The sequence below is a fragment of the Dromiciops gliroides genome, chromosome 3, assembly GCF_019393635.1.
Source record: "Dromiciops gliroides isolate mDroGli1 chromosome 3, mDroGli1.pri, whole genome shotgun sequence".
In the NCBI taxonomy this organism is placed as follows: domain Eukaryota; kingdom Metazoa; phylum Chordata; class Mammalia; order Microbiotheria; family Microbiotheriidae; genus Dromiciops; species Dromiciops gliroides.
This window is the reverse complement of record NC_057863.1, coordinates 358,080,048-358,106,999: the sequence shown is the minus strand read 5'-3', so window position 1 is coordinate 358,106,999 and position 26,952 is coordinate 358,080,048. Positions and strand designations below refer to the sequence as shown.

The following is a 26,952-nucleotide window of genomic DNA, read 5'->3' as shown; positions in this document are numbered from 1 at the left end:
AGTGAAGCACAATAAAAGGAAGTATGTGTGTATCTCATCTCATTCCTTTCCTTCATAAAGATAGGAACCAGACTTATAATTTTACTTATCTGGAATTTCTAGGTGAGGAAACTTCCCCTGCCAGTGTAGGTCAGCACCCTCTGTCCGACAGTCAGTATTAGACACTTGCCTAGAACATTGAGAGGTCAAATGACTTGCTCAGGGTCACATAGCCACGATGAGTCAGAGAGTCTTCTTGTTTCCAAGGCTGGGTCAGTCCACTTTGCCATAGATAGTAAATAGTATTGCAACATAGAATGGATTCTGATAGGTAGTCTCCACTAGGTTATGAAAATGACAGGTAAGGGCATACCAGAAAACATCACCACAGGGACAGCTGGGTGGCACAGTGGATAGAGCACCGGCCCTGGATTCAGGAGGACCTGAGTTCAAATCCGGCCTCAGGCACTTTACACACTTACTATCTGTGTGACCCTGGGCAAGTCACTTGGCCCCAATTGCCTCACCAAAAAACAACAACAAAAAGAAAAAGAAAACATCACCACAAATGGCAGAAAATCCTCCCCCCTCCTCTCTGGTTTTCCTGAATGACAATTGACAGAGAGCCTAAGGGGACCGAAACAGGCAGGTCTCCGGATGGAGAGGCAGATATGGAAAAGCATAAGGATGGTGACAGTATTTCCCAAACCCCAGATCAAGACAAGCTGTATTTTACATGAGGTATACTGGGAAATCCCAGATATAGTCTCAAATCATGGGTTGTGATAATCTGTGCCCTCAAAGTTTTCAATCCAGGTTAAGATACTACAAAGTAGTATGGGGGTCAGTATCCTCTGAGCGGTCTACACAATGAGGTCTGTAGGTTGACAAGCTATCTTCAGTTGGTACCCATTCCTGCTCCTCCCCTCCCCAGTTCAGTGCTTAATTAGGGCTTGCCCTGGTTGGGGCTTTGCACAATGGGTTAGGAGTGAGAAGATGTGGGTTTAAAATCTCAGTTTTGCTCTTCACTCCTTGTGTGAACTCTCAGTACCTCAACTTCTTGATCTATAATATAAGGGAGATGGACTTGAAGGCATCTAATGTCCTTCTCAGCTCTAATTTCTATGATCCCCTCTATTTAGAACCTTCCAGATGTCAGTGTACCTTAAGTCTCTGCCCCTGTAGATTCCCAAGGCTGGGGGGGAGGGGGAGGGCGGCATTCTCCTGCCATCTCTCTGTAAATCAGTCCTCAGATCTCACGCTGTAGGAATGCTTTGCACACAGTAGGCTCTCAAAGTTGGCTGAATTGAAATGTAATTTAATTATTAAATGAGAAATTAATTTATCTGAATTATTATTTGAGTAATTAATTGAATTGAATTATTAAATGAGAAAAGCCATCACTTATTCCTATTCACTGCCATCCAGGAGTCCCTGTCCAGAGCCAGATGGAAAAGGGTCTACTGGAACTGACCTCCCACTGGTCTTCCTTCTGCCTTATTATTCCCCAGGGACCTCAGCCCTTCCTAGGCTGCTTTCTTAACCATTATCTCCCCAAGCCCCCAGGCTAAGCCTGCTGCTGCTTTTCCTGCTGTCAGATCTGTGAATGGATATACCCTGCTGATGAGGATCCATTAGGAACAGAGATGGAGTAGTGGACAGTGGGGGTTATTCTCTGGCTAGGTGTGGGGAAATGACCAAGTGCACTCAGAATTCTAGCTTTGCAGTGAAGCTAACTTTTGTCTATTCCTCATTCTCTGTAGTGGAAATGAAGGGTGGAGATCTCTCCATATTCTCCTAGGCTGTCAATTGAATTTCTGAGATGCAGCATTAGTATAAGTGTATATGGCATTGAACCTGGAGTCAGGAAGACTTGGGTTCAAATCCTGTCTTAGACATTGAATAGCTGTGTAACCCTGAGCAAGTGACATAGTCTCCAGTTCCCTAAATTTCCTTATCTATAAAATATGGGGATCAGGATCAATGGCCTCTAAAGTCCATTTGAGCTCTAGAATGATGGTTCTATGACTGAATCTTTGGTTGGGGTTGGTCCTGGTCCTCTCTTTCAAAGACTACTCTTCCCTCTTGTTCCCTTTTTACCTTCATTTTTTTTCTCCCTTCCACCCTCCATACCCAAGGTGCAGGGAGGTGTGGATGCTCGCTGTAGTTGAAACTGCTAATGCAGCCTTGGGAACAAATGGAAGGTATGATTGTAGTTCGTGTCTATGGTTGGAGGAAGGAAAAACACCATAACGGTGTCTCTGAGGATGACCAGCTGTTTCCTTGGAAAAAGTCACCTCTCTCCTTTCTAGCTCCCTATCACTTGCCTCTGTAAAGGTGATTTTCCTGCTTATCTGGCTATTGTCTACTTGGGAGGAAGGAGGACAGTTTCCTTTGGTTTCCCTTCGCTGTCTTTGCCTCCTTTTCTCTGGTTGCAGTTCTTTCTAGAAACAGCAGGGGGTACAAGAGAGACAAGTACACTCAGCAGGCTAAGAGATAATGGGGGGAGGGAGAGTGGTGATGCAGAGCTGGGGCTCAGATGGCCTTAGGTGTCCCCATTCTGGCTCCCACAGGACCCCACTTGCCTCCTCCCTCCACAGCCCCATAAATCTGCTCAGCAGCTGTCTCTTGCATAAATCCCCAGTCCAGCCCCTTTCTGTAGATTAGCTCTAGGAGTTGATCTGAGACAAGGACATTTCTGCCCCAGCCTCCATCCAGCAACCTTCGGATTGTGCTCAAGCTGGGGACACTGTTCTAGGATGGAGATTCTAAGAAGGAAAGAGTGGGGGAGGTTGTCCCTTCAGGGGAGTGGGAGTATCGGTACTTTGTACATGACAGAAGCCCAGTAAAAATGTACTGAGGAATAAATGAGTGGAGACAGTGAATGAAGGAATGAGTTAATGTTTTAAGCAATGGGAGGGGAGAGGTAGGAAGGATGACTGTTCTAGGGTACGGGGGTATATCCTGAAAAATGAGCGGTGTCTGTCCTTGGACAAAAAGGGAAATTGTTGTTAGGAATGGGGAATATGTCTTGGGGAACGAGGATATCCTAGGTAATGGGGTTTTATTCTTGGAGTATGGAGGTTCTGAGAAATGGGGTAGCCTGTCCTAGGAAAAGGGGAGGCATATCCCTGGAGAATGAGGAGGTTGTTTTGGGGACTGCAGAGTATGTCCTAAGGAATAATAAAGAGGGTCTGTCCTTAGAGAATAGAGAGGTTGTTCAGGGAAATGGGGAGGGATATGTCACTAAAAAAATAAAAAAAGAAAGGATTTGTTTTAGGGAATGAAAGTCCTAGGGGATGGGAGTATATCATTAAAGAATGGAAGGCTTGTTTTATGGAGGGGGCTCTTAGGGAATAGGGGTATATTCTTGGAGAATAGGAAGTTGTCCTGGAGGAGCAGAGGGTAGAGGGAATCTGTCCTAGGAAATAGGAGGGTATGCCTTAGGCAAAGAAGGCATAAATACTGGGGCAAGGAGGGCCATCTGCCCTAGCAAATGGTTGGATATCTTTTAGGGCTTGGGGCTATTCTAGGTAAGTGAGGAATATATCCTAGGAAATTGGAGGAGTGGGTCTTAGGGAATAAGGAAAGGGGTGTTCTGGAAAATAGAGGTGGACTTCTGTCTGGGGAATGAATGAGAAAGAGCAAAGGGAATCTAAGATATTCAAATGTGGTTTCCAAGGTAAAGGTTGAAGCATAGTTATAGGAGGAGGTCAGGGATTGTGTCCAGCCCCTAGCCAACCTCCAGGTTGGCAGAAAGCAGATGGGGAGGAGATAGATGAGGTTTGACTGCTAGTAACCTCACTACTGCAGCAGCAGTCGTAGCAGCAGCAGCGGCAGCAGCAGCTTCCTTTCCCCTCCCTGTTAGCTCAGGGCTTGTGTGACAGGTGGAAGACTTAAAGACACAGCATCATGTGCCTCGGGTTGGCTAACCTACTTACCCTGGAGAAGATGCCATGGTAGGATGGTAGGGACAGGCGGGCACTGTGAGAGGATGCCCTAGGAGAAGGCCAAGCAGGATGAAGTCCCTGCATGTGTGCACATGCACCTTGCAGTACATGCATGTGAAGGCATATTCAGGAGACACTGGAACGTGGGAAATGAGAAAATCACACAAACCACCGAGGTCTTTGTGAGGGAATGCACATTAATGTTCCCATTGTCGTGTCAGTGCTTGTGATTCAAGGTTGGCCGATGGGAAGAAGTGTTTCTCCAACTGAGCAGGGAGGAGTAAGTGCCATGGCATGTTTGTAGGCAGGCATGTGCTTGTGTAGTTTCACATGTGTGTGTACAACCTTGGAAGTCCCTCCCCAAAAAACTATTCTTCGTTCTTACCCTGGGGCTCTGGTTGGGGGTGGGGGACAGATATTTGGAGATTGGGGGAAGGTATTAAAAGTTCATTAGAAAGTGACCTCCCCTTGTCCCCTCTCTTCCTGACACTTAATTAGTGACTTCCTGACACTTTGATTAGTGACTCCTGGGAGTGAGTCTTTCCCGGGGGAAGAGATGCTGAGTGAAGGTTGGGAGCTAAGGGCAAAAGAAGGAGAGGGACGTCAGATGGGTGCAAAGGGTGTTTAGACTGGACAGAAACACTGTCCCCCATTGTCTTCTTCCTTGTGCTGCAGGACCCCTATTCTTTGAGATGCCTTATCCTGGGTTCTCTTAGCGCCTTCTTTCTTCCCTCCCCCTCAGGTCTCCCCTGAGCCCTTTTGTCCACAACTCCTCACCACTCTCGCCTCCCACTTCACCTGCTCCTTATTTTCTTCTCCATGCTCTCCCTCCCCCCTTCCCCCCCTCCAGTTGCGGGGCTGCGCCGCCCCTTTAAGAGCGGCTGGGCCAGGCAGCCGCCCCGAGGAGAGCGCAGCCGCCCCGCCGGCCGGCTCCGGAGGAGGCAGCGGAGCGGACGGGCTCCAGGCAGAGGGGGTTGCGCAGCTGGCCCAGAGCTGGGGTGTCCACCCCGCCTGCCTCTCCATCCCCTCAAACCCGGGGCCGGGGCCCTCCCCACATCTCGGCTCCGCCCCGGCCCCGCCCAGCCCGGGCCGCCGGACCCGGAGCCTGGACAGCTGTATTGCAACCACAGGCAGGTAAGGGGGGGCAGCGACGAAGACCCCATTGCAGTCTGGGGGGTGGGGAACGCCTCATTCCTCCTATCCTATCGGGCCTCCCATCGAGGAGCTCCCGGGGCGCGTCAAGGTGACTGGGTGTGTGGAAAGAAATGTGGGGGGCTGTGGTTGTTAGTCCAGGGGCTTGCAGCAGGGACAGGAGTCCCAGTCCGTGCGCCTACCTCTAGGGAGGGCCGCCGCAGCGCACAGGAACGGGGCTCTGGAGGAGCCGGACTGGCCGTGGGTCCTATTTTCCCAGGGGGATGAAGGAGGCCTCCTTGGCTCGGGGGATGCTCAATCTCCCCCACACCCTCCCCTCTCTGGATCCCCTCCTATCACTCGTCCCTTCTTGCCCCTCCCATTGTCCTCCCTTCTGGATTCTAACCCTCCTCCCTCCTCCCTAGGGCTGGGGCTGCTGGCCAGAGTCCTGCCGGGTAAGGAGATTAGTGCTTCGGAGAGGAGAGAGAGGAGAGGGCCTGCACGGGCTAGGGGCAGAATAGCATGGTTGGCGGACACAGACGAAGGGGCTAGAATTTGATGGCTAGTAAAAGGGGATATCTTGAGGTATGCATTAAGAGAGCAGAGCCCTGAGGCAGATGGGTAATGTTGAATAGCTTGGACCGGATTTCTGAGAAGGTAGGGCTGGGGGAGATGGTCTGGGAGACACACTTAAGGGAGACCTTGAGGGAGAACAGGAATGGAGTGGGACAGGAGAAAGCAGGAATTGGCAGGGGATGAGATAAGGGATCTGTTTAGAGAACTGTGTGATAAGGTGAGAGAAAGAGAGCAAGTTGGGGCTGGGCGAGTGGGGATGGAGCAGTGTTAGAGATGGAAGAAGGGCCCAGGGCTGGGTGGGATATTAAATAAGTCCCTCTCAGCTCCCTGGTTCCCTGCAGGGCAAAGTGATGGAGGAGAAGGCGCTGGAGGTGGGCAGCTGTGGGCTGGGGCCAGGCGCTGTGGCAGTGGCCCTGGAGGATATGGCAGGGCGCCCTGGCCCCACAGAGCCCCCTCTACTGACCACACACCTGAAGAAAGTGGAGAACCACATCACAGAAGCCCAGCGCTTCTCTCATCTTCCAAAGCGCTCTGCAGTTGACGTAGAATTCGTGGAGCTGTCCTACTCTGTTCGAGAGGGACCCTGCTGGCGCAAGAGAGGTATGGAACGAACGGTCCCTATCTCTGTTCCTGAGTTCCCTGTCCCCTTATTTTGCTTTTTTTTCCTCCTCCCCAGTGGGTAGTATCTGCATACCATTCCCTGTACCTCTTAACTGGTCATTCATGTTTTTTGCCTTCTACATGGGCGCCATGCCTTCTGTCCTCTGAGCGGGCACTGAAAACTGAGAAAACCATGGAATCTAAAAGTTAGAAGGGTTTTCAGAGACTATCTAGTCTCGTTCCCTATCAGCATCATGAATCTCTGAAACAATACAGGAGGCAGACAAGGTAGTGGGTTGTAGTAGAACGAGCCCTGGTTTGGGAGAGAACTTAGGCTTGAATCATAACTTGATGTACGGCTCTGCCCTGGGTAACTTTAGGCAAGTCACTTACTCGGAGCCTCAGGTATGAAATGTAGGCGTTCACTTCGATGCTCTCTAAGGTCCTGGCCGGCTCTGAATTTTCTGATACACTTTGTAATATCCCTGATAAGTGCTCATTCACCTCAAGTTGGAATCTTTCTAGAGATAAGAAGCTCATTACTTCCTGTGGAGATTTTGTACCCTTTCCTTCCATTTGCTTGCTATCTGATTACCTCTATCATCTTCCTATTAATTTCACTGATTCGGAGTCTCCTCCATATATCAAAATTCTGGGTTCTAATAAAAAAGTTGTGGGGAGGGGCAGCTAGATGGTGCAGTGGATAAAGCACCGGCCCGGGATTCAGAAGGACCTGAGTTCAAATCCAGCCTCAGACACTTGACACTAGCTGTGTGACCCAGGGCAAGTCACTTAACCCCCATTGCCCTGCAAAAAAACAACAACAACAACAACCAAAAAGTTGTGGGGACCTATCTCTGCAGAGGTTCTCTCTGGTCATTGGACACAATACTCCTAAACTTGCAAACCACTCACATCTAATAGGAGTTTAGGTAGTCCACCTCTCTGTAAATCAGAAGACCTCTGAAGTTCCTTCCAGTTTTAAATCTATGTTCCCCTGACCACAATTTATTACAATAATATCTGGCACTTAGTGTTTTGTTTTTTTTTTTAGTGAGGCAATTGGGGTTGACTTGCCCAGGGTCACACACCTAGTAAGTGTTAAGTATATGAGTCCAGATTTGAACTCAGGTACTCCTGACTCCAGGGCTGGTGCTCTATCCACTGCGACACCTAGCTGCCCCCAGGCACTTAGTGTTTTAAAGTTTCTGAAGTATTATGTACGTGTGTATGTATATATTAATCAAAGTCTCAATAACAACAAAATGTTATATGAAGTCAGGGGATTAAAAAACTTTTTAATCATTTTAGGGAAGAGAATAAAGGAACGCTTTCTGGAGGAGGTGATATTTAAATTCGGCTTTAAGGGACAGAAAGAAATTAAACTGTTGAAGAGGGATAGGACTGTGAAGAGGGATAGGGAGACAAGTCAGGCATAGGAAACAACCTGAGAAAAGCATGTAATTGTGAGAATGAACTCTTGCTCTTGGGCAAGGGTGACAGAAAGTTATCCAATTTGGCTGGAGGGCAAAGGTATCTAAGATAAAATAAGAAAGGGTAGTGCCAGGTTGAATGGGGCTTTGAATGCCAGGCAAAGGCTTTTTAGCCTAAATTGGTAGGCAATAGGGAGCTACCAATGATTTTTGAGCAGTGAATACTGGAAAGAAGAATACAGGGAAAGGATGAATTCCATTGCAGAGGAAGAAGTGTTCCAAAGAGATTAAATAACTAGCTTAAGGTCACAGCAAGTCAATGGCAGAACTGGGACTCATAACAAACACATCTTCTGATCACCAGCCCATATACTTTGTATTGTATCATGTTGGTGCTTCTCTAAGCACAGAACCAGGCAGATAGTAGAAAAGGTGGTTCCCATTACTTTCCCTGGTCAAACTTTGGAGCTGTCTTGGCTGGTCTCAGTGGAAGTGTTAGGGATGGTGAGCCAGGGTTTTGGGGACTGGAACTGAGTGTCCTGGGTTCAGTAAACCTTTGCTGTCTCTCCTCCACCCCAAGCAACATGAGCTGAGAAGAGGGAAAACAGGGTTCCCAGAACCAGGGTGGAGACTGGGAGGGGTGAATCGTTCTCCTGGATTAAAAAAGCTGGACCGAAACACTTCTGAGCAGGGCTTTTAGCAACCTTCTCTCATCTTATGAATTTGAAACAGGACAGGGGCCAGAGTTGAATGGGAACTTGAGAATCAATGGAATTGCAGGGTATGGAGCTAGCTTTCAATAAAATAATGAAATAGGATTTTGGGGGGGGCAGGGCAATGAGGGTTAAGTGACTTGCCCAGGGTCACACAGCTAGTAAGTATCAAGTGTCTGAGGTTGGATTTGAACTCAGGTCCTACTGAATCCACTGAACCACCTAGCTGCCCCTATAGGAAAAATTTTTGAAGGAGAATCCTCCTCCTTCCCTATTTTGTGAAAAATTTAATTACTCTTTCAGTTTGAATATAAACTACACTCCTAATATGAACTCTCTTTGAAAGTATATTATAGGGGCAGCTAGGTGACACAGTGGATAGAGCATTGACTCTGGAGTCAGGAGGACCTGAGTTCAAATCCAGCCTCAGACACTTGACACTTATTAGCTGTGTGACCCTGGGCAAGTCACTTAACTCCAATTGCCTCACCCCCCCCCCCAAAGAAAGTATATTACATATCTACATATATATGTATGTAATTTTACTTTCAGAGAGAGAGTATACACACACACACACACACACACACACACTCTGGTTACCTATGAGTTTCATGTGAGCCAGATTTTTTTTTGTGGGAGGAAAAGAGGAGTAGGAAGACAGGCTATAGAGTGTCCCAAAAGTCTTAGTGCAGGTTTAAGCTTTAATAACTTCATAAGTCTAAATGCCACAAACTTACAAAAACCTCACTTGAAAGTTTAATTATTAATTTTTTAAAAATTTCTCTAATTTTGTGAATTTGGTTTTGTTTTTTGGGGGCTTTTTTTGGTGAGGCAATTGGGGTTAAGTGACTTGCCCAGGGTCACACAGCTAGTAAGTGTTAAGTGTCTGAGGCCGGATTTGAACTCAGGTACTCCTGACTCCAGGGCCAGTGCTCTATCCACTGCACCATCTAGCTGCCCCTAATTTTGTGAATTTTGAATAACACGTTTTTGGGGGTTTTTTTGGGCGAGGCAATTGGGGTTAAGTGACTTGCCCAAGTGTCAAGTGTCTGAGGCAGGATTTGAACTCAGATTCTCCTGACTCCAGGGTCACTGCACCACCTAGCTGCACCTGAATAACAGTTTCTGGATACTTTCTCAGACTAATACACTGGCAGAGGAGATGCTCCTGCTTGGCCACTTTGGTCAGCTGATCTATCTCCCTTAGACTTTTTCTTTTTTATTTTTTTTGCAGGGGCAATGAGGCTTAAGTGACTTACCCAGGGTCACACAGCTAGTAAGTGTCAAGTATCTGAGGCTGGATTTGAACTCAGGTCCTCCTGAATCCAGGGCCTGTGCTTTATCCACTGTGCCACCTAGCTGCCCTGACTTTTTCTTGTAGAGCCATATAAAAACTGTCACATATGCCTTAAAACCTTGTTCTTTGGATGGTCTTAACACTGGAATTACAAATACAATCCTTTCTGCCACTGAGCAGCAGCTAGTTAAAGCTTTTAAAAAGTTAGAAAAGTGACTAAGAATAATGTATATAGCACAAGATGGCAGTTATGTTGCTATGTTTCTTTTGTTTGTTTGTTTTTTCTTTTTTTTTTTTTGGGTGGGGCAATGAGGGTTAAGCGACTTGCCCAGGGTCACACAGCTAGTAAGTGTCAAGTGTCTGAGGTTGTATTTGAACTCAGGTCCTCCTGAATCCAGGGCCGGTGCTCTATCCACTGCGCCACCTAGCTGCCCTGTTGCTATGTTTCTTAAGAAATATCCATATTTTAAACATCTAAATAATTAATTTTCAGATGTATGGGTTTTAGCATTTATATTTCTGAAGTTATTGAAATACTATGGTATTTTTAATATATCCTGTATTTGGGCCTAATTGAGGCAGCATTGGGTTCAAATCCTGCTGCTGACTCATATTAGCTATGTGATCTCAAGCAAGTCATGATCTCTCAGTAATCCCCAGGCAAATCTCTGGAAGGTTACAAAGAAGCAGTTTCCACACAGGGAGTTCCCAACTCTGACGAAATCCCAGGTGTGATTTCCTTGTCTGTCTTCTCCCCCACCTCCTCTCCCAATCCCTCCCCTTTTACCTCTGCTATCTTTTGGTCACACCTTTAATACTCTCTGACTCCCTCCTTCCTTCTTTTCTTCTCTTCCTTAACTTCTTACTCAAGAGAATAGAAGAGAAAAAGAAGTTTGGGGCTGGCAGAAAGAAAGAGAACAGGAGAATACCAGGGAGAAAGAAGGTATTTCTTTTCTCTGGCCGACCTTTGTGATGATGGCAAATAAAGCATAGCATTTAATATTCCAGAGCTCTTTGACTTCCATGATCTCATCTGATCTTCCCAATAGCCTAGTGAAGAAGGTAATACAAGCATTACTTTCCCATTATATGGGTGAGGAAACTGAGACTCAAAAAGTTCACAAGATCTCATGCTTGAAGAGATCTTAATGGTGGAATTGGGATTTAGGGGTGGAAGGGACTCTTGAGATAATTTAGTCCAACCTCTTCATTTGACAGGTGGACATGAGGCTCAGAGAAAACAGGTTAGGTGATTTACCCAAGAAAACAGTAGAGCCAAGATTCAAACCCAGGTTTTTTGATTCCAAGTCTAGTGACCTTCCCATTATAGCAAGAAGTCATTTGTCCAAGGTCATACAGCTAGTAAATAGCGACTTAAACATAGCTCTTGTGGGTCTGAGGGAGTTGGATTGATGGTCTCTAAGGTACTTTTCTGTTCTAAAATCTATTATTCCGTGACTTCAGTGTCCTCCCCCCACCCCAATGAAACCATGCTTGCTGCCACTCTTCATTTAATTGAACTTGACCTTCCAGGGAGTTCAATCCAATTTAGAAACTGGGGAGAAACAAGGGAAAGAAGGCATGTTGCCTTCACCCATCAACTTCCCCCTTCCCTTAAAGTGACCCTAAAAGACAAGTACACACAGTCACTTCCTGAATAGTTTTTTGATGATGGAAACATAGGGTTAGGACTTGTGGCCTTCCTTATGCTGCCTGTGTCATCTTGAGTGAATCACTTAAACCTTTTGAGCCTCAGTTGTGACATCTGGCAAGTAGGTAGATAGATATCTGCCTGTGGGCAGGGAGCTCAACTATGTGACCTGGAGGATACTTCCATCCTTTGTGATTCTGTGAATCACAGGGTCAAGACTGAATTAAAAACCCACATGTTCCACAGCACTTCTCTGAGAGGCACTGGGAAGGGAGTAATGGGAATGACAAAGCAGGGTCCCCACGCAGCTACGTGTGGCAGATGTGTGAGCTAGCCATCAAGGGTCCCTGGTGATGTTTTTGTTCATTTGTTTGTTTTTTAGTAATAAACATTTTTATTTATTTTGGGTTCTAATTTTTATCCCTCCTTCCCTTTCTCCCCTCCCTTCTCCCTGAGATAGTTAGCAATCAGATATAGGTTATACATGAGCAATTATGTAAAACATAACCGTATCAGTCATTTTGTATAAGAAAACTTGAATAAAAGAAAAAAATGAATTTGAAAAATAGCCTGCTTCAGTCTGTGTTCCATCAATATCAGTTCTTTCTTTGGAGGTGGGTAGTATGTTTCATCAATAGTCCTTTGGGATTGTCTTGGATCATTGTATTGTTGAGATTAGTAAAGTCATTCACAGTTCTTCATCAAACAATATTGCTGTGTCTGTGCACAACTTTCTCTTGGTTCTGCTCTCTTCACTATACATCAGTTCATACAAGTCTTTCCAGGCCTTTCTGAAATCATCCTGCTTGTCATTTCTTATAGCACAATAATATTCCACCTGGTGATGTTTTCTATCCAACTTCAGAGTAAGTGGGTTGTATGGTGCTGTAAGAGAGAGGAAGTCGGGGGAAGGACAATAATAGTTACTAGGACCAGTATAGGTCTCTGTGTCCCCTTCAGGTCCTTGGGTGGAGTCTGTAGGGAGATGGCTTTATGCCAGGCCTTGAAGAGAAGGAGGCTTTTCCAGATGGAGGGGAAGACAGGAAAGAACTCCTTGGAGCAAAGGAGAGAGAATAATTCATGCCCACAGAGGAGAGGAGTCAGGCTTCTTACCCCTTACTTCATGACCCAGACTCCTCACTTCTCTTCTAGAAAGTACGTAAATAACTTTCACAGTAAATCCAGGAAATTATACCTTAGATGTCTTGACTCGGGGCAGCTAGGTGGTGCAGTGGATAGAGCACTGGCCCTAGATTCAGGAGGACCTGGATTTAAATACGGCCTCAGACCCTTGACACTTACTAGCTGTGTGACCCTGGGCAAGTCACTTAACCCCAATTGCTTCACCAAAAAAAAACCCCCAAAACAAACAAACAAACAAAAAGAGTGAAAAAAGATGTCTTGACTCTAGGGGGAGTCATCTCAGAGTAGGTAGGTATTTTTGTGTGTGGAGTGCTAACCTCAATAATTTTATACACTTTAAGATTTACAGAAAGCTGGAGGACAGCTAGGTGGCGCAGTGGATAAAGCACAGGCCCTGGATTCAGGAGGACCTGAGTTCAAATCCAGCCTCAGACACTTGCCACTTACTAGCTGTGTGACCCTGGGCAAGTCACTTAACCCTCATTGCTCTGCCAAAAAAAAAAAAAAAAGATTTACAGAATGCACTTCCTTGTGAGGTAGGTAGTGTAAGTAGTATATAGCCATTTTATAGATGAGGAAACTGAGTCTCAGAGTAGTTCAGTGACTTTCATTAGATCACAAATCTGGTGGAATTCTAATGACCAAGCCTAGTCCTGAAGAAGAGATGAGGAAATGCAGCTCCTGCTTCTCTGCTGAGGGAGCGGTGGCTGTAATATAGAGACATGCTGTCAGACTTAGATGATGTATTGATTGTTTTCACTGAACTGTATTTTTTCTCTTTTAAAAATTCTTTGTTACAATGGATGATTCATACTGGGTATGGGAGGGGGAGGAATATATTGGGAAATTTAAAATATATAAAAATAAAAGATATCAATAAACTAAAAAAAAGAAAAAAGATCATAGCTAGTTTGTGATCAAAGCATAAGAACTCTTCTGATTCCAAATCAGGGATTCTGCTACTTTGTTGTTCAGTTGTTTCAGTCATGTCCTACTCTTTGTGACCCCTCCCCTTTTGGGGGTTTTCTTGGCAAAGCTACTGGAATGGTTTGCTATTTCTTTCTCCAACTCATTTTACAGATAAGGAATTGAGGCAAACAGGGTTGAGTGACTTGCCCAGGGTCACACAGTGTTAGAGGCTGGATTTGAACTCAGGAAGATAAGTCTTCTTGAATGATCAGGCCTGGCACTCTATCCACTGCACCACCTAGCTGCCCTCTGCTACTAGGCCATGCAGTCAAAATAATCATCTTAAACAATCAACTCCTTCATCTCTACCCAAGGTCCCTCCTGGAAAAGGCACTGAACTGCTTGGGAGATTGGGGTGTCTCTGTTCCCTGATGGCTTCTCCCTCCTCCTAACCCCAGGTTATAAGACCCTTCTCAAATGTTTGTCTGGCAAGTTCTGTCGAAAGGAGCTGATTGGCATCATGGGACCATCAGGGGCTGGGAAGTCAACATTCATGAACATCCTTGCTGGGTATAGGTGAGGAGGGGATTGTGTGTATGTTTGTTTGTGTGTGTGTGTGTGTGTGTGTGTGTGTGTGTGTGTGTGTATGGGAAACGATGGAATTGGGAGGAATGAGGCACTATAGGACTAGAGCTTAGGTAGAGAATCTGGTGGGTGGGAGAATTCTTTGGGAAGGAACAGAGGGCAGTGTTTGCAGTTTTTCAGAGATGGGCAGCCTACGGTTTTGTGCACAAGCTAGCCTGTGAGCCCCCTTACGTGCTGCTCCTGCAGGGAGACTGGCATGAAGGGGCAGATCTTGGTGAATGGTCGACCTCGGGAGCTGCGGACCTTCCGAAAGATGTCATGTTACATCATGCAGGATGACATGCTGCTTCCTCATCTCACGGTGCTAGAGGCTATGATGGTGAGTGTCCACCCCCCACCCTTCCGTGGCCAAGCACTGAGGTTCTAATATAACTTCCTCTCTCCCAAGAGTTTTCCTCGGGTTTCATAGGCATAACAATGATGCAATCCATCAAGGTATTAAGCACCTACTATATACAAAGGAAGCATCATGCTATGTGTGTGAAGGAAGGATGCAAACATTAGATGAGATGAGATATGGCTACTGCCCTCAAGGAACTTATAGTCTAGTGGGGGGGGTAATGAACATTAGATACTTCACTGCCCTTATTCCCCCATCATGGCAGATGGGCACCATGGGATTCCAACACTAGGGTACTCTGGTAAAGTCTACTCTTCCACCTGTCCCTCTGACTAACTGAAGAAGTGGGGTGAGGTGGCATTCATGGGGTGCTCAGGTTATGGTACCCACACTACTGAACAGCTCCTATTTTTGGGCCCAGGTCTCTGCCAACTTGAAGTTGAATGAAAAACAGGAGGTGAAGAAGGAGCTGGTGAGTGGAGGAAGAAGCTGGTCAGAGGCCCCCTTCCTCCGTGAGCCGGGCCAGTGGCACTGAGGGGGCAGGGTAGCCCCTGGGGGAAGGGAGCAGTGGCCCTGGAGTGAGCTCAGTGAGGGCAGGCGGGAGGCGGTCTGCAGGTGGAGTCAGCACCTTGCTGAAGTTTTTTTAGGGCAGAGGAATGGCAGGATGGCGAATGGGCTTCTGGAAACCCTCTAGGCTGATGTGGGGTGGACTTTGGCCAGGTGACTGAGATTCTGACAGCTCTGGGGCTGATGTCCTGCTCCAACACGAGGACAGCCATGCTCTCCGGGGGTCAGAGGAAGCGACTGGCAATTGCTTTGGAGCTTGTCAACAACCCACCCGTCATGTTCTTTGATGAGCCTACCAGGTATTCTCCTCAGGCTAACCTTTCCCTCAACAGCATCCCACCATGCCAAATGCTATAGAGCTATTGAGAGACCCGGGAGCCTTTGCTTTCCAAGACCAGATTAGAAGGGGGGGGGGGACAGCTAGGTGGTGTAGTGGATAGAGCACCAGCCCTGGAGTCAGGAGGACCTGAGTTCAAATCCAACATCAGACACTTGACACTTATTAGCTGTGTAATCCTGGGCAAGTCACTTAACCCCAATTGCCTCACCCAAAAAAAAAAAAAAAAGACCTAGGCTCTGTGCTTTCTGACATTCCAGTGAGCCAAAATAAGGATGCAGTAAGGTTGGGGGTGGGGGTAGAATTAGATTATAAAGCTCCTTGAGGGCAGGGATTATCTTTTGCCTCTTTTTGTATCCCCAGCACTTATTTTAGTGCCTGGCACATAGTAGGCACTTAATAAATGTTGATTGAATTGAATTGAAGAGGTTAGGGTGGGAACTTTTCCCTCCCCATTCTAGAACCATTCCCCTCACTTGAGTTCTCTACATCCCTAATATTCCTTCATCTTTTTCTCTTTCTCTGTTCTCCTACTTCCCTTACCCTGTCTCCTGACACACACTCTTTCTCCCTCTCTTCTCTCCCTCTGGGCAGTGGGCTGGACAGTGCCTCCTGTTTCCAGGTTGTATCACTAATGAAGTCCTTGGCTCAGGGGGGCCGTACTATCATCTGCACCATCCACCAGCCCAGTGCCAAGCTCTTTGAGATGTTTGACAAGGTTGGCTATCGGTGTTGGCTGTCCTTCTGGTCAGAGAGGATACAGTTGAGGAAACCCATTAGTGCCTATTGTGGCCAAGCCCTGGGATAGCAGGGAATAGGGAGGTCTGCCGGGTATGAAAATGTCTGTCTAGGTGTGGTCCCTAGTAGGAACAGTGGTACCAACATGGTGTTAGGGTATAGTGGGGGATGCCAATCTCACCAGCTAACTCCTTTTCCATCTTACCTCATTTCTTATCACCAGCTCTACATCCTGAGCCAGGGTCAGTGCATCTTCAAGGGTATGGTCACCAACCTGATCCCTTACCTGAAGGGGCTGGGCTTGCATTGTCCCACCTACCACAATCCCGCGGACTTCAGTGAGTGGAAGTGTGACTCTAGGCTGGCACCTTGGTGACCATGTGGGCAGAGCCTCCTTGGGGAAGGGGTTGGGTCTTGAGTTCTCCCCTTTGCCTGTGTTGGGCAGTAATCCATGGGCATGCAGTCTGTCCCCAATTGGGGACTAGTTTTGTCCTGAAGAGAATGGCACCTGAGCAGCTCATCTTCTCCTCTTCCACAGTCATTGAAGTAGCATCAGGAGAGTATGGGGACCTGAATCCAATGCTGTTCCGAGCAGTACAGAATGGACTATGTACTGTGGCAGAGAAGAAGGACAGCGCCGAGAAAAACCACGTCCAATCGCCTTGCCCTGCTTGTCCTCCAGTGAGTGAGAGAGAGAATTCAGGGTATATGTGTGTAGAGATGGAGATCAGAGTTAGGGAGAAGAGGCCAGGGTAAAGAGCAATGACAAGAATACTGGATTTGGAGTCAGGTCCCGGATTCTAATCTCGGCTCTATGTGATGTGTCAAAAGTCACTTCCCATCTCCGAGTTTTAGTTGCTTCATCTAGAAAATGAAAGGATTAGAATAGATGACCTTTAATGTCCCTTCTAGTTTTAAATCCGGCAATCTGGGGATCCTTCCCCTTGCCCAGGATTCTGCTCCTGGGGATGGAGTGACAGGATGCCAACAGGTTCTGCCTTGTGCTGTCCTCATGGGAAGTTTGGAAGGTTCTTGTTTGCTGGGCTGGGTTCTGTTGGGCACCCCTCCCAGTGGGTCCCATTTCCCATAACCCTGGATTGTGACCTTCCTTCCGCTCAGGAAGTAGACACCATCGAGAGTCACACGTTCGCCACTAACACGTTCACCCAGTTCTGCATCCTCTTCAAGAGAACCTTCTTGTCCATCCTCAGAGACACGGTGAGAGACTGTACTATGGGGATCCTGGGAACTTCCAATACCCAAGACCCTGCAAGCTGTCATGGGAATGGAGAAAAAAAGAAAAAGATTCCTGGCTGAGCCCCACTGCCTCCACCAGAGGGTGTCTTGAAGACAGCTATGAGGGCTCTTAGTTAATGTGGGCAGCATAGAGTTTGTCTAGTCTCCTCTCCCAAACTGCCTTCTCCTGCCTTCCCCCTGAATGGTGTTACCATTCCTCCTCCGGTACTGTGCCTCACCCCAGTACCCAGGTACGTCTCCTCCAAACAGAGCTCCCTGCTCTGCCCGCCCCCAGTCCTGACCACTTTCTACCTACCAGGTTCTGACCCACCTCCGATTCATGTCTCACGTGGTGATTGGGGTACTCATTGGTCTCCTTTACCTGCACATCGGAAATGATGCCAGCAAAGTCTTCAACAACACGGGCTGCCTCTTTTTCTCCATGCTCTTCCTCATGTTCGCTGCCCTTATGCCTACTGTTCTTACCTGTGAGTCCTCAGCACCTGGGAGGGAGGGGTGGAGAATGGGGGCTGGGCTTGTTAGTGAGATGGGGAGGCTGTGCTGGGGGGAGACTGGAGATATGGTCCCAAGTTTCAGGCAGGCTGGGGACTAGGGGGGGGGAGGGTAGGACAGATACCTTATGGCAGGGGCTGGGGGGTGGAGAAGGGAATTTCCCAACCCTATAGTCCCAGTAATAGTCTATTCAGGATGCAGCAGAAGAAGGTTTGTGTTGGGGAAAGAAATAGGATGGGGCCAAGTTGTAGAAGGCCTTGAAAGCCTTCTCTTTTTTGTTGTTCCAGTTCCCCTGGAAATGGCTGTCTTCATGCGGGAGCATCTCAACTACTGGTATAGCCTCAAAGCTTATTACTTGGCCAAGACCATGGCTGATGTACCCTTCCAGGTAAGCTGATCCATCAGTGACTCGGTCAGTAAGCATTGTTGAGTGCTTAATGTGTTTTTAGCCCTGTGTGGGATACAAAAATCATCCCTGACTTTCAATGTAAAATTTAGTTTGAGAAATGAAACTGATGAATGTAAGAGGATAACTCACAATGTCAGGAAGTGTTTGACAAGGGCAGAATGCATACACAGAAAGAGAGAGGGCCCAGCTGGGGTCATCAGAAAAGGTATCACTTGAAGGCAGGCCTTGAGGACAGGTGGGATCCAGAGAAGGGGTAGGAGGAGGGTATTCCAAGCAGGGGAACAATGGTGAAGTCCCAGAGATGAGCCTATACTACAGCATCGTGGAAAGAAGCCTGGACTTGAACCCTGGGTCTGAATCCCCTATACTTACTAGCTATGGAACCCTGATCATATCATTTCCCTTCTCTGGGCTAGATGATGATGATGATGATGATGATGATGATGATGATGATGATGATGATGATGATGATGATAATAATAATAATAATAATGACAATGTTATGGGAAGTTCTCTGGGGTACATCAAGGAAACTTCTCCTTGAGAAACTAAACCAGAGGACAGACATGCCTAGAGAGATAACCGGAACCAGATTGTACTGAGCTAGCTCCATGACTCGCACCCTTCATTCTAGTCTCCCTCAACCCTGGGGCGATAAGATTAGGTGTGGCTGCTTCCTTTGGGTCCTAAGGAGATGGCTTGAGAGATCTGCAGCCACCCCTCACCCAATTCCCCCAGCCACCACCAGTGGGGGATGGTCCTCCCTCACTAAGGGAACCTTCCACAGTCAGATGGTCACCCCCAGTATTTGCCTGTCTCCTGCTCGAGGAGATTGGTATCTCAGAGCCACTCTATCTGTGCCATGCCTTTCTCCGCATGAGAAGTCCAAGGATTTCTTTCATGGTTTCCCTTCCCTTTCCCTTCCTCAGCCCCGAAATAAACTACCATCTTATTCTAATTGCTTTTGTGTGAAAGAGGGTATAATACTTTAAAGAGGAATTCCTAAGGACCCCAAACCCCCTACCCCATTTTCCCCATGACAACAATTAGCTTTTATATGGTGCTTGAAGTATTTTATACACATGTTAACTCATTTGGTCTGCTTACCCTGGGGGAGCTGGATGGAGGAGAAAGGTGGTCAAAGGTATAGGGACAGAGAAAAGTGTTTAACACTCTCTACTATCAGGTTCATTTTCCTCACCTGCAGAATGAGGGAGGTAGACTAGGATCCTTTCCAGTCTAGGATTCTATGAGGCCTGTCCTGGGCAGTCATTTGAGTCTTATGAGGCATTTAGAACCCAAGACAAGAGGAGGTCTAGCCTCAAGGGGAGGGGAGGAGTCTCGCTGCTCCTACACCAGCCCCTCTCTCCAGCCTTCTTCTTGCTCCCCCTAGGTGATTTGCCCCATGGCTTATTGTAGCATTGTATACTGGATGACCAGCCAGCCAGCTGAAGCCTCCCGATTCCTCCTCTTCTCTGCTTTGGCCACAGCCACTGCCCTGGTGGCTCAGTCACTGGGGCTACTGATTGGGGCTGCATCCAACTCCCTACAGGTGGGTGGAAGTGGGACCAACAGGAAGTAGGTATGTGTCTGGGGTAGGGGCATCGAGAGAAAGGGAAGCAAGGAAGGAAAGAAAAAAAGAGAAAGGAAGGGAAGAAGAAAGGAAAGGAGGGGAAGAGAAGGAAGAACAAAAGGGAAGAGAGAAAGGAGAGAAAGAAAAATTAAGAAAAAAAGAAAAAAGGGGGAAGGGAAAAGGGGAGGAAAGGGAAGTAAGAAAGGAAAGGAAGAGAGGAAAAAAGGAAGAAAGGAAGGAAGGAAGAAGGAAAGAAAAGGATGGATTCAGGGCCTATTATATACCAGGCACTTTGTGAAGACCAGGAGACAAAAAGAAAGACAGTCCCTCCCCTCAAGTTGCTCACATCCTCATAGGAGAAGACAAAATAGAGTGTCCCAAGGGAACGACTCTGGGAGCTGGCTATGGAAGCAGCTGCATCCCGTCCCAGAGAAGTAGAGCATGTGTACATGTGCACCCCTCTGTTCAGACCGTATGTGTGAGCGGGTGTTTGCCCCCCCAGTCACCTTAAGTCCCTTCCTGCCCCGCCGCCCCCCCCCCTTCTCAGGTGGCCACCTTCGTGGGTCCGGTGACCGCCATCCCTGTCCTCCTCTTCTCCGGCTTCTTCGTCAGCTTCAAAACCATCCCTACCTACCTGCAGTGGAGTTCCTACCTCTCCTATGTCAGGTAAGTGGGGCCAGCATCATTTCCATCCTCATTAACTCCCAGGGGGTCAGGACTCAGGGGCCTGAGACCTTCCTCTTCCTAGGCAGGGTCAGGACCCACCTTCTTCTTTCTCAGCCTGGGGTTGCTGCCCCACCTTGACCTATGAAGATAAGCCCATTTCTAGCCCACCTCCTCAGGGTCCATGTCCTGGCAATCTGGTTCTGTGTCTGGGAAAGGGACATGTTCCACCCATGGGGAGAAGCAGGGACTAGCAGCTGTTGGCGTTGTGTCCAGGTATGGCTTTGAGGGTGTGATTCTGACCATCTATGGCATGGAACGTGGGGATCTAGACTGCTCTGAGAACTCCTCGGGATGCCCATTCCAGAAGCCTGAGAGCATCCTCCACCAGCTGGATGTAGAGGACTCCAAGCTGTACATGGACTTCCTGGTCCTGGGTATCTTCTTCCTGGCACTGAGGCTCTTGGCATACCTTGTACTCCGCTACCGGGTGAAGTCGGAGAGATAGAGCTCCCTGCGTCCTACTGACCGGAGCAGGAAGCCTGTTCTCCCTCTCTACCCCACCCTCCAGCCCATTGGGACTGTTTTAACCTCAGAGACTTGGGAACTGGTTGCTGGTGCAGCTAGTCTGACCCCATCCCCACCCCCACCCAGACCCCCATCATTGTGGATCTGCTCCATGGATTTCCAGGTCCTCCTGGAGGATGGTGGAAGGCTCTAAACTTCTTCCCTCGGCCCTATCACCTCCTGTGTTTTGATGCAGTTCGTGGCTTTCCTTCTCACCTCTTCCTCAACACCTGCATGCAAAGGACATTTGTTGGGCTATGGTAGCTCCCTTCTCCCCTCCTTCCAATTCTACTTCCCCGGCCGGGCTCAGAGCCCTCTTTTTCTCCCACTGTCTGCCTGGGGAGGGGGCGCCCATCTGGGTTTCATCTTTGGAAACTCCCCCTTACAACTGACCAAAGCGCCCCCTCCCCTCCCCAGGGGGCCCCACCACATAAATGTTTGTAAATTAGGCTGCAAAGGGTTGTTATAATACCCAGGGCTGGTCCCTGGCTGGGTTCCCTGGAAAAGTCCCATGATCCCATTATGAAATTGAGCAGGGGGAGACTCTGGTAGTCATACCCTCACCCCCAACTCTAAGCTGCTGGAACAATCTCTTGAGGCAGAGGCTGGAAATTCTGTCCTTGACTGCCCCTCTCAGGCCCCAGGGAAGGTAAGGCCTGGGGTCTTAAGGTTCCACATCCCTCTTGTCCATCTTCATTTGGTGGGGAGGGATGGTGCACAGTGGCACCTTAGCAATAATGCCCATGTTTCTTTTGCCCATTGGAACTGGAGAATGCACTTTATTTTGGGAGGTGGAGGGGTGAGGAGAGGCTGAGGGGATGACCTTGATCCTGCCCTCCTATAGCCCTATGGGCCAGGCCTTCCCATCCCCTCTCCAGATTCATAGGCACACACCCACAATCATCACTTGGCCCTGGGAGAGGGACCCTGGTTATGACCTTCCATAAGCTCTGGGGAGGTGGGATTTCTGCTCAGGATCATCTTAAGGATCTGTGTAGGTGACTCCTCTCCACTCTTCTGTCCCTCCACAAGGCCAGGGGCAGGCACAGGGTGCTCCCTCCACCTGTATTTCAGGACCTGGCAAAAGCACAGGCGGCTGGCACAAGTTGGCCTTGGCCAGCTCCCCCCAAATCCTTTCTCCCTGTGCCCTAGGGCACGCCTCCCTGGGGCTGGCACCCCCTACACACACCCCTTCCCTTTCCTCTTTGCTGCTTGGTTCAAACTTCTGACCATCCTTCAGCTCTCCTTCCAACCAGCCAAGGCTGCCCCTGGGCATGAGAGCACCACCTGATGGTTGTCAGAGTGACAGAAATATCCGGAGCATTTCTGGTTTCCCTGGTGGGGGTCCAGAACCCCCTGCTGCTGAGCTCCCTGGCCTGGGAGCTGTGGCTGGCTCCTACCCACCCTCTCCCACCCCCCACAGACCCACAGTCTCCTGTCACATGGAGATGCCAGTGTATTTGTGGGATTTCACTCATTATTAATAAAACCTATATTTATACGGTATGTTGGCTGGGTATGTGTCTGCCAGTTGCAGCTGGAGGGTTTCTGAAGCAGCTGGTGTGTGTCAGTCAGGTGTTTGTTTGCCTGTGTGCATGAGAGTCCATCTGTAAATACTCTGGTTATGGTAAATACATGGTTATGGGTAAAGGTATATGTTATCCCTGTAGTAGTGGAGTCTGTAGTGATGTGTCTGGCTTGGATTTGTGTGTTCTGTGCCCATTGCCTGCTCTTTGCCTGTTGTGTGGACGCGGAGGTGTGGTCCTGGTACTTGGACTCTGTGGGCTCTGTGGTGGCTGTCTCTGTGTCTTGTGCGAGCATATAAATGGAGGGTCTGGGGGGGGTGCTGAGGGGTCCTGGGGAATGAGCCTAGTCACTAGGCTGGGAGGGGAGGCTCAGACCGCAGTAGCAGGGGGAACACATTGCAATGGGAACAGCTCCTGAGCTGCTAAGCCCTACACAGTTCTTCCCCTGACAACAAAGACAAGGCATAAAGACATGGACTTCTAATGAATGCACCCAGGTCCTGGGGTGCTGAGACTACGAAGCTGAAGACACAGTGCCTCAATGGGACCACAGATCCTGGGCCAGGTCAGGCCAAAGAGGATCGATTTATTCCCCCAGCCCTTCCCTCTTGGCAACTTTCTTTGTAGCTTGGATGGTATGACTGGCACGAACCTTGGCAGAGGTGTGGGAGTAGGTAACCATCCAAGGTTCCCTGAATATGCCAGGTATAAAACTGAGAAACCTAGCCTAGACCCAAGTCATTTTCTAGGCCAAGGTGGGGGTGGGGGTGGAGTAGTGGGGAGAACTCTTCAGCTGAGAAAAATGGATTGACTTCATATAAGTGGTATGTATGTGTTCAGGGTGTATGTGTGGGTGTAGTCCTAGTTCCAGGCTGTGGCATAAGGAACAGCTGTCAGGGTTCTACCTCTTCTGGAGAATACTGGCCAAGTGATATAGAAGAGCATAGCTTTTCTTTTTTCCTTCCTTCCTTCCTTCCTTCCTTCCTTCCTTCCTTCCTTCCTTCCTTCCTTCCTTCCTTCCTTCCTTCCTTCCTTCCTTCCTTCCTTCCTTCCTTCCTTCCTTCCTTCCTTCCTTCCTTCCTTCCTTCCTTCCTTCCTTCCTTCCTTTCTTTCTTTCTTTCTTTCTTTCTTTCTTTCTTTCTTTCTTTCTTTCTCAGAGCAATGAGGGTTAAGTGACTTCCCCAGGGTCACACAGCTAAGATCAAGTGTCTGAGGTCAAATTTGAACTCGGGTCCTCCTGAATCCAGGGCCAGTATTTTATCCAGTGTGCCACCTAGCTGCCCCAGATGAGCATATCTTTTCAATTCAATTCAACATTTTATTAAAGACCTACATGTAAACTGGGTATTGCAGATACAGAGAATTTATAAAAAACAGTCATAGTCTCTGCCCTTACAGAGCTTGCTTCTACAATGTAAGAAGGGGTCCTGGGAGCTCCTCTGCTCTCTATAGTGAGGGCTGGGGTTGTAGCACTGGGCTTCAGGAGAGGCTGGGCTGGCTGGATTTCCTAGAGCCTCTGTCCCCAGATCCCCACTTCAAATAATCATGGGGCAGCAAGGCCTTTTCTGGGCCACCTCCCCAAGTAGCAGGGTACACTCCTGCTGGGTCCTCTGCTTGGAGAAGGGATAAAACAAGCACAGTTGCTTCAGGGGGAGTCTTGGTTCTCCAGCTCTCAGCTCTCTAGGAGCATTTGTCTGAGGATCAAGTGAAAGAGGAGCTCCCCATTCATGCGCAGGGTAACGCCCCTGTCTTGGTACCTCATCAATCCAGTCTTCTTTCCTCTTAGGAAATTGTGAGGGGAGTTTGTAGAATTCAATGCTTCATGAGTAAAGCCTTTTTGACATGTTACTGAGCTCATGGATGGGTATGCATCTGGGTGTGTCTGGCTGCTAAAGTCAGTGAGGTGATCTCTGGAACACTTGTCAAGGGGTGGTTGGGCAAGGTGTGCAACGTCTGAGTATTATTGAATGGTATGTGTACACCATAGGTGACTACTGTGAATATACTCTATATGTATTGTGTGTAGGCGTACTTGCTGAATGTCTGTGTTATGGGCTACATAGGATTGTTTAGGAGCTGAACTTATGATTTCATTGGCATCGGTCAACAGGCATTCATTCATTCATTGGCAATCAGGGTTAAGTGACTTGCCCAGGGTCACACAGCTAGTACGTGTTTGAGGCCATATTTGAACTCAGGTCCTCCTGACTCTAGGGCCTGTGCTCTATCCACTGTGCCACCTAGCTGCTGCTCAACAATTAAACACCTACTATGTGTCAGACACAGTGCTAAGCATTGGAGGATACAAAAAAGGACAAAAACAGTCTTTACACTCTACCAAAACCTACCGTAATTTAGTTGCTCCATAATTTAAAAGAGTTACTTAAGGTACCAAGAGGTTGAATGACTTGTCCAGTGGCCATTCAACCAATAAATACCAGATACGAGATCAAATCATTAGAAATATTATTTTGGGGGGCAGCTAGGTGGTGCAGTGGATAAAGCACCAGCCCTGTATTCAGGAGGACCTGAGTTCAAATCTGGCCTCAGACACTCGACACTTAGTAGCTGTGTGACCCTGGGCAAGTCACTTAACCCTCATTGTCCCGAAAGAAAGAAAGAAAGAAAGAAAGAAAGAAAGAAAGAAAGAAAGAAAGAAAGAAAGAAAGAAAGAAAGTAAGAAAGAAAGAAAGAAAGAAAGAAAGAAAGATTATTCTGGCAGTTTTGTAAAGGCTGGTTTTGAAAGAGGATTGACTGGTTGCAGAAATACCAGCTAGGGGACTGTGTGTTGCACAAATGGGTGGATTATATTTCTATTAGGACCAAATGATTTAATGTATGTGAAGTACTTTGCAAACCTTAACCCCAAATATCAATGTTGGCTATTGTTATTATATGTACAGGGTCCTTGAACTGGGTATTGCATAATATTCATTTTGTCTTTGACCCTCTTCATTGAGCTCCCTCTAATCTTAGTCATTCCCACTGCTTCAATGATCACCTCCAGAGGGGACTTGAATCTCTCTTTGGCACCGACCTCTCTTTGAAGTTCCATATTTGAATCTCAAAGGGCTTATGTGACATTTCCACCTCGGCTTCCCATTCCCATCTCACCTCAAACTCAGCAGGGCTAAAGACCCAAGCCTTCTGAGTTTCCCCTAAAGACTGCTCCTGAGGGCAACTAGGTGGCGCAGTGGATAAAGTACCAGCCCTGGATTCAAGAGGACCTGAGTTCAAATCCGACCTCAGACACTTGACACTTACTAGCTGTGTGACCGTGGGCAAGTCACTTAACCTTCATTGCCCCTCAAAAAACAACAACAACAACAACAACAAAAGATTGCTCCTTATGGCAATATTACTGTCACCATTCACTTAATCGTCCATCCTCGAATCTCTGGTGTTATCCTTGCTTCTTCCCCTCCTCACCAAACTTAAATCCTAAGATTTCTAGCTACATAAAGTCTCTTATCTGTCCCCTCTTCTCTAATCCCAGCATCCTGCCACAGGCCCTGATTACTAATCTCCCGTACTATTGCAAAAACTTCCTAACTGTTTTTTCCTGCCTCCTCTTTCTTCACCCTCACCAAGCCCATTTTTCACGTTGCTCCCAGGCTAATCTTTCTCATGCATGGATTTGGCCTTGACCCTCTTTTACTTGGAAAAAAACCTTTAGTAATAGAAAGGGCTGGTTGCCCAAGGAGAATGACCTTTAAGGGGCAATAGCAAGTTTTCCTATTTAACATATTACCCTCCACACCCCCCCAACCCATTTAAACTCAGGTCAGTTCATTTCAGTCTACTAAAGTGCCACGTACACTAGGTGCTGGGAATATTCCACTATTAGAAATTACTTTCTTTGGGGGGAGGGGGTGATTTCCTTGCTAGCCTCTTAAAAAGTGCAAATAGCTCACATTTCTAGAAGCACTTTTCTCCCAATACTCCTGTGAGGTAGGTAACACAAGTATTAGTATATTATCTTTTTTTTAAGTGAGGCAGTTGGGGTTAAGTGACTTGCCCAGGGTCATACAGCTAGTAAGTGTTAAGTGTCTGAGGCTGGATTTGAAGTATACAGTATTACAGATGAGGAAACTGAGACCCAGAAAGGTTAAGGAGTTTTTCCAGAGTGAAACAACTAGTAAGTGTCAGAGCTGGGATTTTAGAACTTTCTACTAGAAAATGGAAGGGATGAGACATTAAATAAATTCATGTCGGAAAGGGCTTCTATGGTGCTCTGACACTTACTAGTAAGCAGTAGAGAAGGCATGCTTAAGGCAAACATCTCTTTCACAACTGAGAGCTGGCTCTAGGAGCTCTTCTTGTATTGCATAGCTCTGTGGTGAGTGAGTGTGAGTGTATAAGTATAGACTGAGTCCTAGTTGTGGGTGGTGGGTGGCTCCCCTTCTTCAGCTTACGTGGGCTTGGGTGTGTCAGTTCTAGCACTTTATGCTGGCAC

General features: G+C 47.7%; 1 protein-coding gene across 5 annotated transcripts; it reads left to right on the top strand.

The window, feature by feature from the left end:
- Positions 1 to 4,826: 4,826 nt before the first annotated feature.
- Positions 4,827 to 22,458, top strand: ABCG4 (ATP binding cassette subfamily G member 4). 5 transcript variants are annotated; one of them, XM_043997945.1, is made up of 16 exons: positions 4,827 to 5,059; positions 5,486 to 5,515; positions 5,978 to 6,236; positions 13,841 to 13,958; positions 14,214 to 14,346; positions 14,789 to 14,839; positions 15,088 to 15,233; positions 15,866 to 15,989; positions 16,233 to 16,347; positions 16,548 to 16,690; positions 17,129 to 17,227; positions 17,565 to 17,733; positions 18,046 to 18,146; positions 19,561 to 19,719; positions 20,288 to 20,406; positions 20,680 to 22,458. In XM_043997945.1, exons 3-16 carry the CDS (start codon positions 5,987 to 5,989, stop codon positions 20,909 to 20,911), a joined length of 1,959 nt encoding a protein of 652 aa, XP_043853880.1. In that variant the 5' UTR covers positions 4,827 to 5,059; positions 5,486 to 5,515; positions 5,978 to 5,986; the 3' UTR covers positions 20,912 to 22,458. The 5 variants fall into 5 exon arrangements, with proteins under 5 accessions (XP_043853880.1, XP_043853878.1, XP_043853879.1 ...); XM_043997943.1 differs by having other exon boundaries at positions 4,827 to 5,063; positions 20,680 to 22,457; XM_043997944.1 differs by lacking the exon at positions 5,486 to 5,515 and having other exon boundaries at positions 4,827 to 5,063; positions 20,680 to 22,457.
- Positions 22,459 to 26,952: the final 4,494 nt, after the last annotated feature.